This window comes from Heterodontus francisci, chromosome 10 (genome assembly GCF_036365525.1).
Source record: "Heterodontus francisci isolate sHetFra1 chromosome 10, sHetFra1.hap1, whole genome shotgun sequence".
NCBI lineage: Eukaryota > Metazoa > Chordata > Chondrichthyes > Heterodontiformes > Heterodontidae > Heterodontus > Heterodontus francisci.
This window is the reverse complement of record NC_090380.1, coordinates 72,194,764-72,207,088: the sequence shown is the minus strand read 5'-3', so window position 1 is coordinate 72,207,088 and position 12,325 is coordinate 72,194,764. Positions and strand designations below refer to the sequence as shown.

The following is a 12,325-nucleotide window of genomic DNA, read 5'->3' as shown; positions in this document are numbered from 1 at the left end:
TGATGTTCCATTGAGAATGTTGCTTTCCCATATGTATCCATTCTCACTTGCCTTTCTTCTGTTTATGTAATGGCATTCTCTCGAAAATCAGTGACAGTATTCAAACACCCTCTCATTTTTAATTTATTGTTGTAAGATACAATTTTCAGCACTTTTCTTAGAAAACACAAAGAATGTTTGTAAATTTTAAATTAAAAGCTGTACAAAATGGAATGCTTCCATTAAATGTCAATTTGCAAGAGTTAGGTGGTTTCTATATATATAAAAAAATCAAATTTTACACAGTCATATAAAACCAGACACAAATAGCAATATCTAGAGATTATTTAATAGAACACAGTTTCCCCCCTGAGAGAGTAATTACTTTTTTCTCCCCATTTCTTCTGAGAACACTGACATTTGCTGACATATGAGGGCCAATTTTAACTACTGGCAAGAGGCCTCAGCCAATTAGAGGCCAAAGTCTCATTTGCATTCAGCTGGTGGGCTGCAGGCACGATATGGATAATACCCTGCTAAAACCTGCCAGATCTGAGACGGCAAGAAACTGACTGGCTCATACGTTGCCAGATAAAGCCTGGGGCATGGGGGAGGGTGGGGGCGGGAGAAGGGGCCTTGAATAAGCCACCAACAGCCGGAATTTTTTTTTTTGTTAACCTAGGAGGGCCCACAAAAAAGATTAAACATTTCTTGGGAAGTTTGGTGAGCTACCTTCAGCAATCCCCTTAAAGATCACTGATTAGGCCACCCCAAATAGGTGGAGTATGTGTCCTGCATGCTCTGTCCATTTGTACCTCGAATTTGTAATTGGGGTCCTGCCCGCTTCAGGTGGGTGCTTGGTCCACTCTTGTGTAGGCAAAATAGAGCTACTGCTCCATTCCCATTGGGTAGACCAAGTCAAAATCTACTGCACGCTTTCACAAACACTGCAGCCCTCCAATACCTAACTAACTTGGCTATTCTGCGTGTGTGAACTTGGACAGTAAGTGTCAGTGAGCTATTTGACCCATAGGCATTATACCTAATCCTGTTCTCACCCATTTTCCACATAATTGTATTCTCTGATAGGAATAACTAGAAACTGCAGATGATTCCAATGCTAGCCTAGAAAGAGTCAGGCATAGAAACAGCGAGGGTGGTAGTGATCATCAATGCCACTGATTATACAGATCGGCTGCAGATGTCTTTCAGCAGATGGCATATCTTTGAAACTGTCTGTTTGCTGATCTGCAGCCTGTACAGGCATTGGTCCTCAGTAATTGCCATGCACACATATGGTTGGTGACATGATGGTGGGTTTGGACAGTTGAACTCTGTTGCCAGCTGATCTCCTTCGCATGCCTTCTTTCATCTTGTATTCTTTTAGCCAAAAATTCCTGTACTTGGAGTGCTTAAAAGAAATTCCCCGTTATTAATTCTGCATTGATGTGGCAAGTGGCTGGGGATTCTGTAGCCTTGCTGCTCTTGGGCTGCAGTGAATGTTTGTTTCTAAAAGCCCTTTTCCTATCCTCCTTCTTTTACAATCTTCTTGTTTTGCTAAACTCTTAGAACCGGTTCAACCATAGTTAAGTATCTGGTGATTCTGTGTGCAATATTTGATTGGGTATTTACACAAATGCTCCCTACCCGTAATAATGCCAAAAAATTAAAAACACTAAAAAGCTACCGAAAACAGTGAAAATAAAAAAACTTCTTCAAAAAACCCTTTGAGGGCTTCCTTGCATATGCAGCTTCCCTTTAAGTCCATCCGATAGGCAAGCAGAGCACAAGTGCCATCCTATCCATAAATGGATGAAAATTATACTAAATATCATTTGCATTCATTAAGACCTGGCAAAACATCTCCCCTCCCTATTTCTCACTGTTTTCATGTTGAAAGGAATAGGCTGGAAATCTGCACTATACATCTCTAAAATAAAAGTTGCTATCTGTTTAGAAAAAAAATCCAGAATTTAAAATCCATCCAATCAAAACCTTGAAAAAAAAATTCACTATTCCTTGGCCCTGCTGGCTCTCCATCCACTCCACTATCTTGCTCTGGCCATAGTTTCAAAGGACCATAGGCATCTCTCCCCATTAGAGAGAGACAGTTGGTGATGTCTAGCTTGAGGGTCACCACTCCTCAAGCATGGGGCAAGGCAAAGAGACAGGCCTCCATGAACTACCACAGCAGTATGGGTATTAAACCCGCGCTGTTGCTGTCTTTCTGTATCACACTCTAGCCATCTAGCCAACTGAGCTAACCAGCGCCAACCCTCCCCACTCCCACCCCGTCCCACTCCACTATATACACCTAAAGAAAGATTTATTAAAAAATAGCCGCTTCCTCAAGCATGGTTAGATAAATGCCATCAGAGCACATAAACACTATGACTTCAACTGCACACAGGTACATCCTGTCACATATAATACTGTCTAAATAAAGCCTATCTCAGGCCCCAGAAATTTTGTCACACAACTGGACTTCAATTCGCAGCCTGCTCCTCACCACAACACATGTAAGGCCTTCAGCACAATGGATATTGAAAAGATTCCTGCCTCCAGTCATGTCCCAATGTGATCTTTCAGAAACAAAGTTTTAAACTTGCCTCTCTTCTATCTGCCAACTTAATCATCTGTCTGAGATTACAAGATCACAGCATAAATACAAATGCTGAAGACTATTTCGCCCATCTCCAATAATCCATCTAAAATCTCACTACCACCACCCCTCGCCCCAGCATTTAGCTAACATTGCTGTATTCAAGATTTCATTCCAAATGTTGATCATTCTTTGCATGAAGAACTCCTTGTGTTCAGTCCTAAATTTGTCATTCATCAGTCTGAATTCATTTCTCTCTCCCCAGTACTAAGATTTAATTTAACATGATGTTTTAGTTGCATATTTACCATACTTCTTACTGACATACATACTTCAATGAGGTCCCCTTTCAGAAATAACAAAACAAAATACTGCAGATGCTGGAAATCTGAAACACAAACAAGAAATGCTGGAAATACTCAGCAGGCCTGGCAGCATCTGTGGAGAGAGAAGCAGAGTCAACGTTTCAGGTCAGTGACCCTTCATCATGGGTTCTGATGAAGGGTCACTGACCTGAAACGTTGACTCTGCTTCTCTCTCCACAGATGCTGCCAGGCCTGCTGAGTATTTCCAGCATTTCTTGTTTGTGTTCCCCTTTCAGCCACTTCCTTTCAAGGCTGAACAACACAAGGTAATCCAGTCTGACACTGCGGATCAGCTTTGTGGCTCTTCTCTGCACCACTTCCAGGGTGCATGAGTGATAGCTTTGGATCACGGTAACAAAACCGACCACAGTACACATGATGTGACCTGACCATGCACTGTGTGATACTGAATAACATCCACCAACTTGTTCTTTTACTGATTTAGCAATTTAGTTCAGCATTTTTGACAAGTCCAACCCTTAGCACAAATTCTATTATAACACCATACTGTTCTCCAAGTACTCAGCCAGGTAGATTTTTAGAATCAAATACTCTGATTATTTTGTTATTTTTGACTTCCTGGTGCTCTGGATTTGGGACAATGGCTGCAAGGACTTCAATACATGGAAAGGATTGTTGGATTGAGAAACAAAATCATTTGTGAAAAGTTAGTTGCACACTTTAGATTTGAATTTAGGAACTGAAAGGTACAAGAGGAAGAAGGTTCACAAACATTAAATGTTGGCAACGCTAAGAAGCCAGCAACAACAGAGCAGTGTGAACTGGGAGAGAAGCTAAGCTCTTCAGCATATTGTGGTAACCAATGAAGACATTTTTACAAATTTCTTGTTGGACAAAGGTTACCGATTCTATTTTTTTAAAATGATAATCATCGTGCAAGATCAGTGAATGCCCTCAGATTGCATTTTTGCTTTATCATTTCTTTTGGTTAGGAACCAGTGTGAACATTTTCTTAACCACAGATGATATTTCACTGTCATTTATGACACAGTTCCCATAGCAACAACAAAGAGTTACAAAAATAATGAAATACAAAATGTCATATTACGTTTTCTTCTTATTCACCCTTAGGATCATCGATGACTGTTTCTATTGGCATCCAAAGATTCCTTTCATTCTCAGATTTCTGCACTTTCTTTGGTCTCAGGTGAAAGTACAGTGCAACAATGATGAGAGCTATGATGACTATAAACGGATAGGTAAATATGAAATAGAAGAAAGACGGTGATGCACAGGCCTTTGAATGAAGAGTAGCAACTAGAGAAAAAGACAAAAAAGTTAGAAATTAGATAAAGTTCTTTGAAACATTGTAAACATAATCACACACCATACATAATCATATACCATACAATCTGGAATGCAGGTTGGATCTTTAAGCAAGTTTTTCTGACTGATTTTGCTGTACAGTAGAAAATCTTGGAATTGTAGCTCAAAGTTAAGCAGTCAGAATATAGTTGGAGATATATCAGGAATACAGGCCACTCAATGGGGAAGTGTAGAATACAGAATTTATTAAAATTGGAAAGTTTCTTTCATTTTTTAAGTTACAAGCCACACATCAAGATCTTCCTCTTCCGAAAGGGGAAATATTCGGTTTCCAATCCCAAGTAAGTTTTTTGATTACACAGCACATTTAGTATTCTAGTTTACCATGAAACATTCAGTTTATGCAATAAAGTGTGTACTTTAGCTCAGTATTCAAGTTATATAACACATTCCATATTCTAGTTCATTATTAAACATTCACATTAAGCTCTACATTTTAATCCATTAAATATTAAGGTTGCTCACATATTCTAAATTGCCCCTAGTGTAGGTAGGTGGTAGGAGAATGGTGGGGATGTGGTAGGGAATATGGGATTAATGTAGGATTAGTATAAGCGGGTGGTTGTTGGTCGGCACAGACTCGGTGGGCCGAAGGGCCTGTTTCAGTGCTGTATCTCTCTATGACTCTATGACTTTTTATTGCAGTGCTTCATACTGTAGGATGAAAGAACTTCCATTTATATAGCACATTACCACATCCAAGTAATTATTGTTTTGAAGTTCCATGCTGGGAATGGAGAGATTATGTGGTGGATCTTTCTGTAAGAGCTACATAAAGCTGTACCTGCATTTCCTGCTTTCGAATTTCATGTGGTCTTGCTGACAGTTGTGGTAAATGAGTCAGGAATCAGCAAGGGGAGAGGGAAAAAAGCTCCTTTTCCTCAGAGAACCCTGAAGATATGGAGGAAGGTACCCTTTTTCTGGATTTGAGGGGCACTCTCTTCAGCAAGCTACATTAAGTTGAAAAAGACCTTGGAGTCTTATTAGACTCAACACTTAACAGTTCCAACCAATGCAGAGCAGCAATCAATAAGTCAACCAGACATTGAACTATAATCATAAACACATAATGCGCTGGTAAAACCGCACTCAGTACTACATCCAAATTTAATCACTGAGGAATAAGGGAGACATTTAAACAACGGAGGTTTTTCAAAGACCTACAACGCTGATCCCTGTTCCTGGAGGACTGATTAGGAGAAAAAATATGAGAGAAACATGCCTTTAACAGTGAAATATTTTGTCATTTAATCTCTCCTGCCTTCTGTCCTATCACAGACCTTCGCTTTTGCTCTTCTTCCCCCCTCCCCCCTTTCACTCACTCAAAACCTATTACTGTTCTAACTTTTACCAGCTCTGATGAAAGGTCGCAGACCTGAAATGTTAACTCTGTTTCGCTCTCCACCGATGCATCCTGATCTGCTGAGTATTTCCAGCATTTTCTGTTTTTATTTTATATTAGAGAAACGTGGGTTTTTCTGTCTCAATAGAAGTCAGCCTGAGAGTACAGATATACAACATTGAAGAATGAGAAAAGACCAGCTTGTCACTCAAGCATGTCCCTTACTGCCTGAGGTGCTTAAAAAGTTGATTTTTAAAAATCATCAGTAAAAGAAAACAGGGAAAACCCAATCCCTGTCTCAGGCTGATTGATTGTTTTTAAAGGCTCCCCCAGGCTAATCAGATCCGTGCCGTTACAGGAAGCAACTGACAGGGAAAAGCACGGAATCCTCCATTCACGTAGCTCCCAGCTGCAGCTATAAAAAGAAACTCATTAAATTACTCGAGCACTGAAGAGCTTTCATTCACTCAGCCAGAGTTTTAAAAACTCATAAAACCACTCAAGCATGAAGAATTACCTATTGATCTGCTGTATAAACAAACTGTAGTTTAAAAAAGCACATGAAATGCCAAACGGACAACTGGAGAAACAGACAGAGTGCTGGAAGCTAGATAAACAGACAATCTGCTTCTGTCAATCAAACTAGCCATCTACAGAAGAGAATATTTTTAAAAGGGAAAGCAGTAAAGAGGCACAGAAGCAAGTTCTTAAAGCAAGTTTTAAAGCAAAATAACAGAAGGAAGATGGAATCAAATTCCAGAATGAACTGAAAGGTCATTAATATCCTACCTGAGTTCCAATTTTCAAACAAAGAATGTAGTTATGCTTCACAGAGCAAGTAATTGCAGTACCAGAAAAAGAGGATGTAAAAATAATTATGGCAATTGGAAATGAGGGATTGCACAACATCAGTACCTCTGGATTATCTGACGAGGACCAGAAAGATCCTGGAAAGCTAGGGAAAGTGCTGGAAGACGAGTTCTGATTAAGTGTGAATTTTTGAATTCACCACCTGGAATTAATGTCCTACAGGCAACTGCCAGAGGAATCAAAAGACCAGTTCATCAGCAGATGCCGTAATAAGGACAACAAATGCGATTTCTCAGAAACTGAGCTCTTAGACCGAAAAATGGAGCTGGTGATTGTATCAACACCCACTGAAGTGTTTCAGAAGGACCTCTTGGGGAAAAAGAAAGGTCGCAGCATTGATGCACTTCTGGAAGATGGCAGGAAATATGAAAATACAAAGCCATTGTACCTGTACAACAGCACCTGAAAGCAGTAGGTACAGCAAACAGTGTCAGCACCATTACCAGGTTGAGAAGAGCAAGCAAGTGGTAAGTGTGGTTTGTCCCACCTACAGCGAAATTGCCCTGCATTTTGAGACCTGTGCAAGGCGTGCAGTGCAAAAGGACACTGGGCCCGCCTATGTTGGAATTGTGGCTCCAAAGATGCAGCCAGATGTCACAGTCAGATGCAAACGAACAGACATCAGGACAACAGCAGCAAAGAAAGTCCCAGAGACATGCGTAAACGTAAGCCGATACACGAGGTCCACAGCGAAGCAGACATGAGACAAGACTCAGAGAGAAGTACTTCTCAGACAGAAGACAAACAGGCATTCCACATTGTGAACCTGACACATCACATTGATGAAGTCAAACAACTGGAAGCTTTCACCACTATTAACATCATGTGCCCAAAGAAAGCTGGCAAACATACAATCAATGTCAAGACTGACATCAGGGCTAGTGCAAATGTCCTACCAGTATGAATTCGCAAAGATATGTACCGGAGTTGTTTGAACTCAACGATACAACCGACAACTGCCAAGTTATCCGCATATAATGGCTCACCCATCCCGTGCAGTGGCACATTAACAATGCGATGCAGATATGGCAAGTTGGCATAGAAACCACAAATGTTCTACCTAGTAGACATGAGCGGACCAGCAGTGGCAGGAATACCAGCGTGTAAGGACCTCAACATCATAACTATCCACGAGAGCATTGCCAAAGAGAAATCTCCAAGGTCCGGATCCCTGCTCACAGACCCAAATCCTAGAGCCCTCTCAGCCTGACTGTCTGGATCAGTGCAAGAAGCACATATATTGCCTGGTCCTCTTGAACATGGTATTGGTAAAATTCAGCCCTATGTCTTCGAACACCCAGATCTTCCCCCCACTCCGCAACAGCCTTAAAGCCTGCCTGATGTGTCTATGCTTGGCATTAGCCCTACCCATTGACATTATACTAGAAATCATATATGATCAGAAATAGTTTAGAAAAGGTAAACCTGAAAAATTACCTTAAATTGTGAAAGTAAGAAAGAACCACAGGAACTAGTTAAAATTTAAATTTAGGACTGATATCAGTAAGTTCTTCTACATGCAGAAAGTGATCAACAAATTGAATAGATTCCTGGTTTGGGTAGTGGAGGTAAATACTCTGGAATCATTTAAGAAGCAGCTGGATGCTATAATGGTGTACTTTAGGATAATTCTGAATAAAGGACCAAGCTGGGCTGAACATCCTTCTTCATCCATCATCATCTTGTGACACAGTCAGTCTTTCCCCTCAAACAACTACATACACACATGTGATACCTTCTTACCTGATATACACAAGGCACATTGTTCACCTTCCCAGGGAATCTCTAATGGCAGGTGGGACCATTTTGTTTTATGTTTAATGGCCAATTTGCTAGCTCTGGCAGGCTCAGTTGACATTTCATTCGTGTCTTATGATTGTAGGCATCGGAAGTTAACAATAGAAGGGAGAGACTCAAAATTGGAGAATCTACCCCTTCAAATCTCCAGACATTGATAGAACAGTTCTAAGAATTCACCTTGTACATAATGGGCAACCACACCATGGTACCGAATGGAGACAGAGACATGAAGATGGTAAACTTGAATATGTAAACTACTACCTATTCATTCCTCAAGGTATGTTATTTCATTCAAATATTCTGTCAATAGGCAACTTGCCTTGCATCACTACACCAAATCAGGACTGTTTAAAATCTGCAGATTCCAAAATATGTTTTTCTCATTGTGTTTCTGTAAGGCTGTCTGAGGAGCAGCAGCTCACTGGGCCTAAGGCAGAGGAACCATCCACTTTACAGCACTCTGCATCACTTACTCCACCTGTGAAAAGCATCAACCCAGGAATATCCATTCTGGGGGATAATGTAGAGTTAGAGTTAGATCAGGAGCACCAGATAACGCAAACAGCATGAGTGAAGAACAGCAAGCACAGGAAGCAACAAGGGAGGATCCTGTGGGCCAGCTCCAGGCTGCCCTCAGCTGATGAGTTCTCCCATTGCTGCTATCTGGCACCTGAACATAAAGGGGGAAAAATTTGTTTCAGGCGGCACTACGTAGACTTATGTCGATTGCACCTCACAAAGAAGCCTGCCACCTCCCCCAGCCCCGAATGCAGCTCAGAGCCTTAAGCCACTGCTGACTGTTGGGTCTGTCCTCATAGGTCCTTGCTTCTTGTTTGTGCTCTTGCGCACTGGCTGGGCTGTAAAATTGGGTGGAGCCTGCAGAAGATTATTTAAATGAGGCCCTGCCATTAGGATCGGCAGGGCCTCCACATCCCCCTTCTTGTTGGGTTTCCCCCATGCTACAGGACCCCCTCACTGCCCCAACCCCACCACACCTTCCCCGTCTCCCTGTTAATATCACACCCTCCCTGTCTCCTTGTTAATATTGGGGACATTGTCTTTTAAGACTGTGCCAAGAACAATGCATAATATCTTACTGGTTTTCATCTGTGCAGTCATTTTTGACTCTGGAGAACATGCTACCTCCAGGGGCTTCTGTAGCAGATCTCCCCTTCAGAGGTCCTAAGAGTTGCTGTGGGCTCTTTCAGGGGTGCTACTACTATGTTTCGGAGATCCATAAGTATGACCTTCAGGGATTTTCCATGCTGGTGGATCATCGGAGCAAAATTTTGATGCAGAGTTGACACAACCTCACAGCAGCCATGTGACCTGACCCAAGTAAATGGCTAAACATGCTGAGAGAGTGGCCAGCAGCAGGGCCGTGGCAGGCAGAAGCAGATAAGAAGAAAATGTCTCTCAGGATCATCATCTGTGCTAGTCAGCTGTGTCAAAGGACTCACCCTGAGCCCTGGCAGCTCTCGCAGTAGCACGTCACATCTGCACTTGCATTTGCCATTACCTTTAAGTATGCATATTCCTTTAATTTGAAACTGCTGCCAGAATTTCCCTTTGTCCCAATGGATTTGCTCCTTGCTAAGGTCAAAGCTGCACCGTCAGCTACATATAGTTATTTAAATGAGCTGAAGTGGCAAAGCATCACAAGATTCTCAAGTGCACCAGGAGGGGAATTTCAACTTCACTGTTCTAACCACCTTGCAAAACCCAGACATGAAATGATGAAATGCCATCTTCCTGAGTAAAGATAAACACAAGCAGTAAAGCTCCACATCCATTCATTTTAGCTGAAATGCACAACAGAAGTACTCGTGAAATACTATTACCCTAAAAATATAATTATTTTATGATTTAGATAATCCCATTATGTCTTATTGAATCGTATTTTATTGGAATAAGGTCAGAGTGATGATTAAAGCAGAATGTGACTGCTCACGGAGTAATACATAGCATGTAATAAACAGCTCTCTGAATAATTCTGTGTACTCCCGATGACAGTATGACAGAACTACTTAAATCATGAGGCAATAGCCAATTAGAACAACAGACTAAGCCTTAGTTCATGTTTTTGTAGCCCTGAGGCAATCTCAATGTAGACTGTATTTCAATATCAGTACATAATGAATTATGTCACTAATATGGCTATGCACTAATGAAATCAAAATTAAGTAAAAATTCACTTACCATTTTTATGCATTTTAAAAGTTTCTGAATTTGGAAAAATAAATTATTTTACGAAGGCTACCTTTTTTATTCAGGGTATATACCTTTAGGATGAACAAAAGTTATTTAGCTGGTATTTTTATGTTTTGTTAAAGCTCATTAAAGATGGGCAGAATAAGACAGTTGGAGAAAAATGCTATGGTGTTCTTAGATCTTGCATGAAGCCTGAGGACAATGACAAGAAAGAAAGAACTTACATTTATATTGCTCTTGGCAGAACTTCAGAACAACCAAAGTGCTTTACAAGCAATGAAATACCTTTGAAGTTAGCCATTGTTGTTATTTAGGGAAAGGACCTTTGTTTACCTTCTCAAGAGCAATAAATGCTGGCCTTGCCAGTGCCGCTCACATCTCATGAACAAACAAAAACCCCCACCTGCGACAGAACTTAGGACCATTCTTGCACCAGCATGAATGAAATTCCACTATTTATCTTTCTATGTGAATGTTAGCTTTGCACAGTACCGTGATAAGACTCCAACTTTAGTCCTTCTTTCACTAATAATCTCACTAATCACTGGTCTCAAATGGAACTCCATTCACACTGCTATTGCTAAGATTGACTCGGAGAAGCTCAGTTTCCTCTTTCTTGCACAATCTTTCTTTTCCTTCAATGACTTTTAGTTCCCTATAAGATTTAAGTGTTGTTATATTATTCAAAATGACTTAGGAGCTGCATTGTTCAAACTTATATATAGATTAGAGATACAGCACTGAAACAGGCCCTTCGGCCCACCGAGTCTGTGCCGAACATCAACCACCCATTTATACTAATCCTACACTAATCCCCTATTCTTACCAAACATCCCCACCTGTCCCTATATTTCCCTACCACCTACCTATACTAGTGACAATTTATAATGGCCAATTTACCTATCAACCTGCAAGTCTTTTGGCTTGTGGGAGGAAACCGGAGCACCCGGAGAAAACCCACGCAGACACAGGGAGAACTTGCAAACTCCACACAGGCAGTACCCGGAATCGAACCCGGGTCCCTGGAGCTGTGAGGCTGCAGTGCTAACCACTGCGCCACTGTGCCGCCCACTTGTATATGCCGCCCACTTTAGAATGCCACATCACTCACTACTGCAGTACAACCTGTGTACCAAACGCACATTGCATCATTCTGCCATAAATGGAGAAATGTGAGAAAATGCAAGTTCCAGTATCCGGGTCAAAATGTGATTCTTTAAGAAGCGCTGGGAACCACAAGCCATAACAAGCATACCCAAAATTTGAATACTGCTCTTGATCTGGTGACTCCAACAGCAACTCTCTCACACACTCCAGAACACACAAACGTGCTTTTTGTCCGATAGGCGAACCCATCTCTCACGTCGAGCCGCCAACCTCTTATTTCTCTCTATAATCAGATGTGCTTAATTAAAGTATCTATAGTAAAACAACCATCTTGCATTTCCTTCAAATTTTGTTATGAAAATGCTATTATCTGCTGGTGACAATATTGGTTTCTCTGCCGGTATGTTTCTTTGTCTTTTTCCAGTTAAGGAAAGTGAACACAGAGAAATGGAAAAATCATTCATTGTAGCGACCTAGTTGCAAATCTTCTGAGTCCACCAACATGTCCCGGTAGTTCACCTGATACCAGTGCGTATTGGCAAAACCCAGGCAGCCTACAGCTTCCAGAATATGCTGCCACCTGAACTGGAATTAATTGTGAGCTTGGTAAACTGAAGTTCCAGGGACAATTTTAACACTGACCGCCCAGTGGAAACCAGATGAGTTAGCCGAGAAAACTGGCCAGCTTATATTTCTGCCAGA

At 41.2% G+C, this 12,325-nt stretch overlaps 1 protein-coding gene across 1 annotated transcript in view; it reads right to left on the bottom strand.

The window, feature by feature from the left end:
* Positions 1-3,136: 3,136 nt before the first annotated feature.
* LOC137374521 (immunoglobulin superfamily member 3-like) overlaps positions 3,137-12,325 on the bottom strand; it is a 63,234-nt gene continuing 54,045 nt past the window's right edge. Inside the window, exon 9 of the mRNA XM_068040728.1 lies at positions 3,137-4,224. Coding sequence (XP_067896829.1) covers positions 4,025-4,224 — 200 coding nt within the window. The 3' untranslated portion in view covers positions 3,137-4,024. The remainder of the gene's footprint in view (positions 4,225-12,325) is intronic.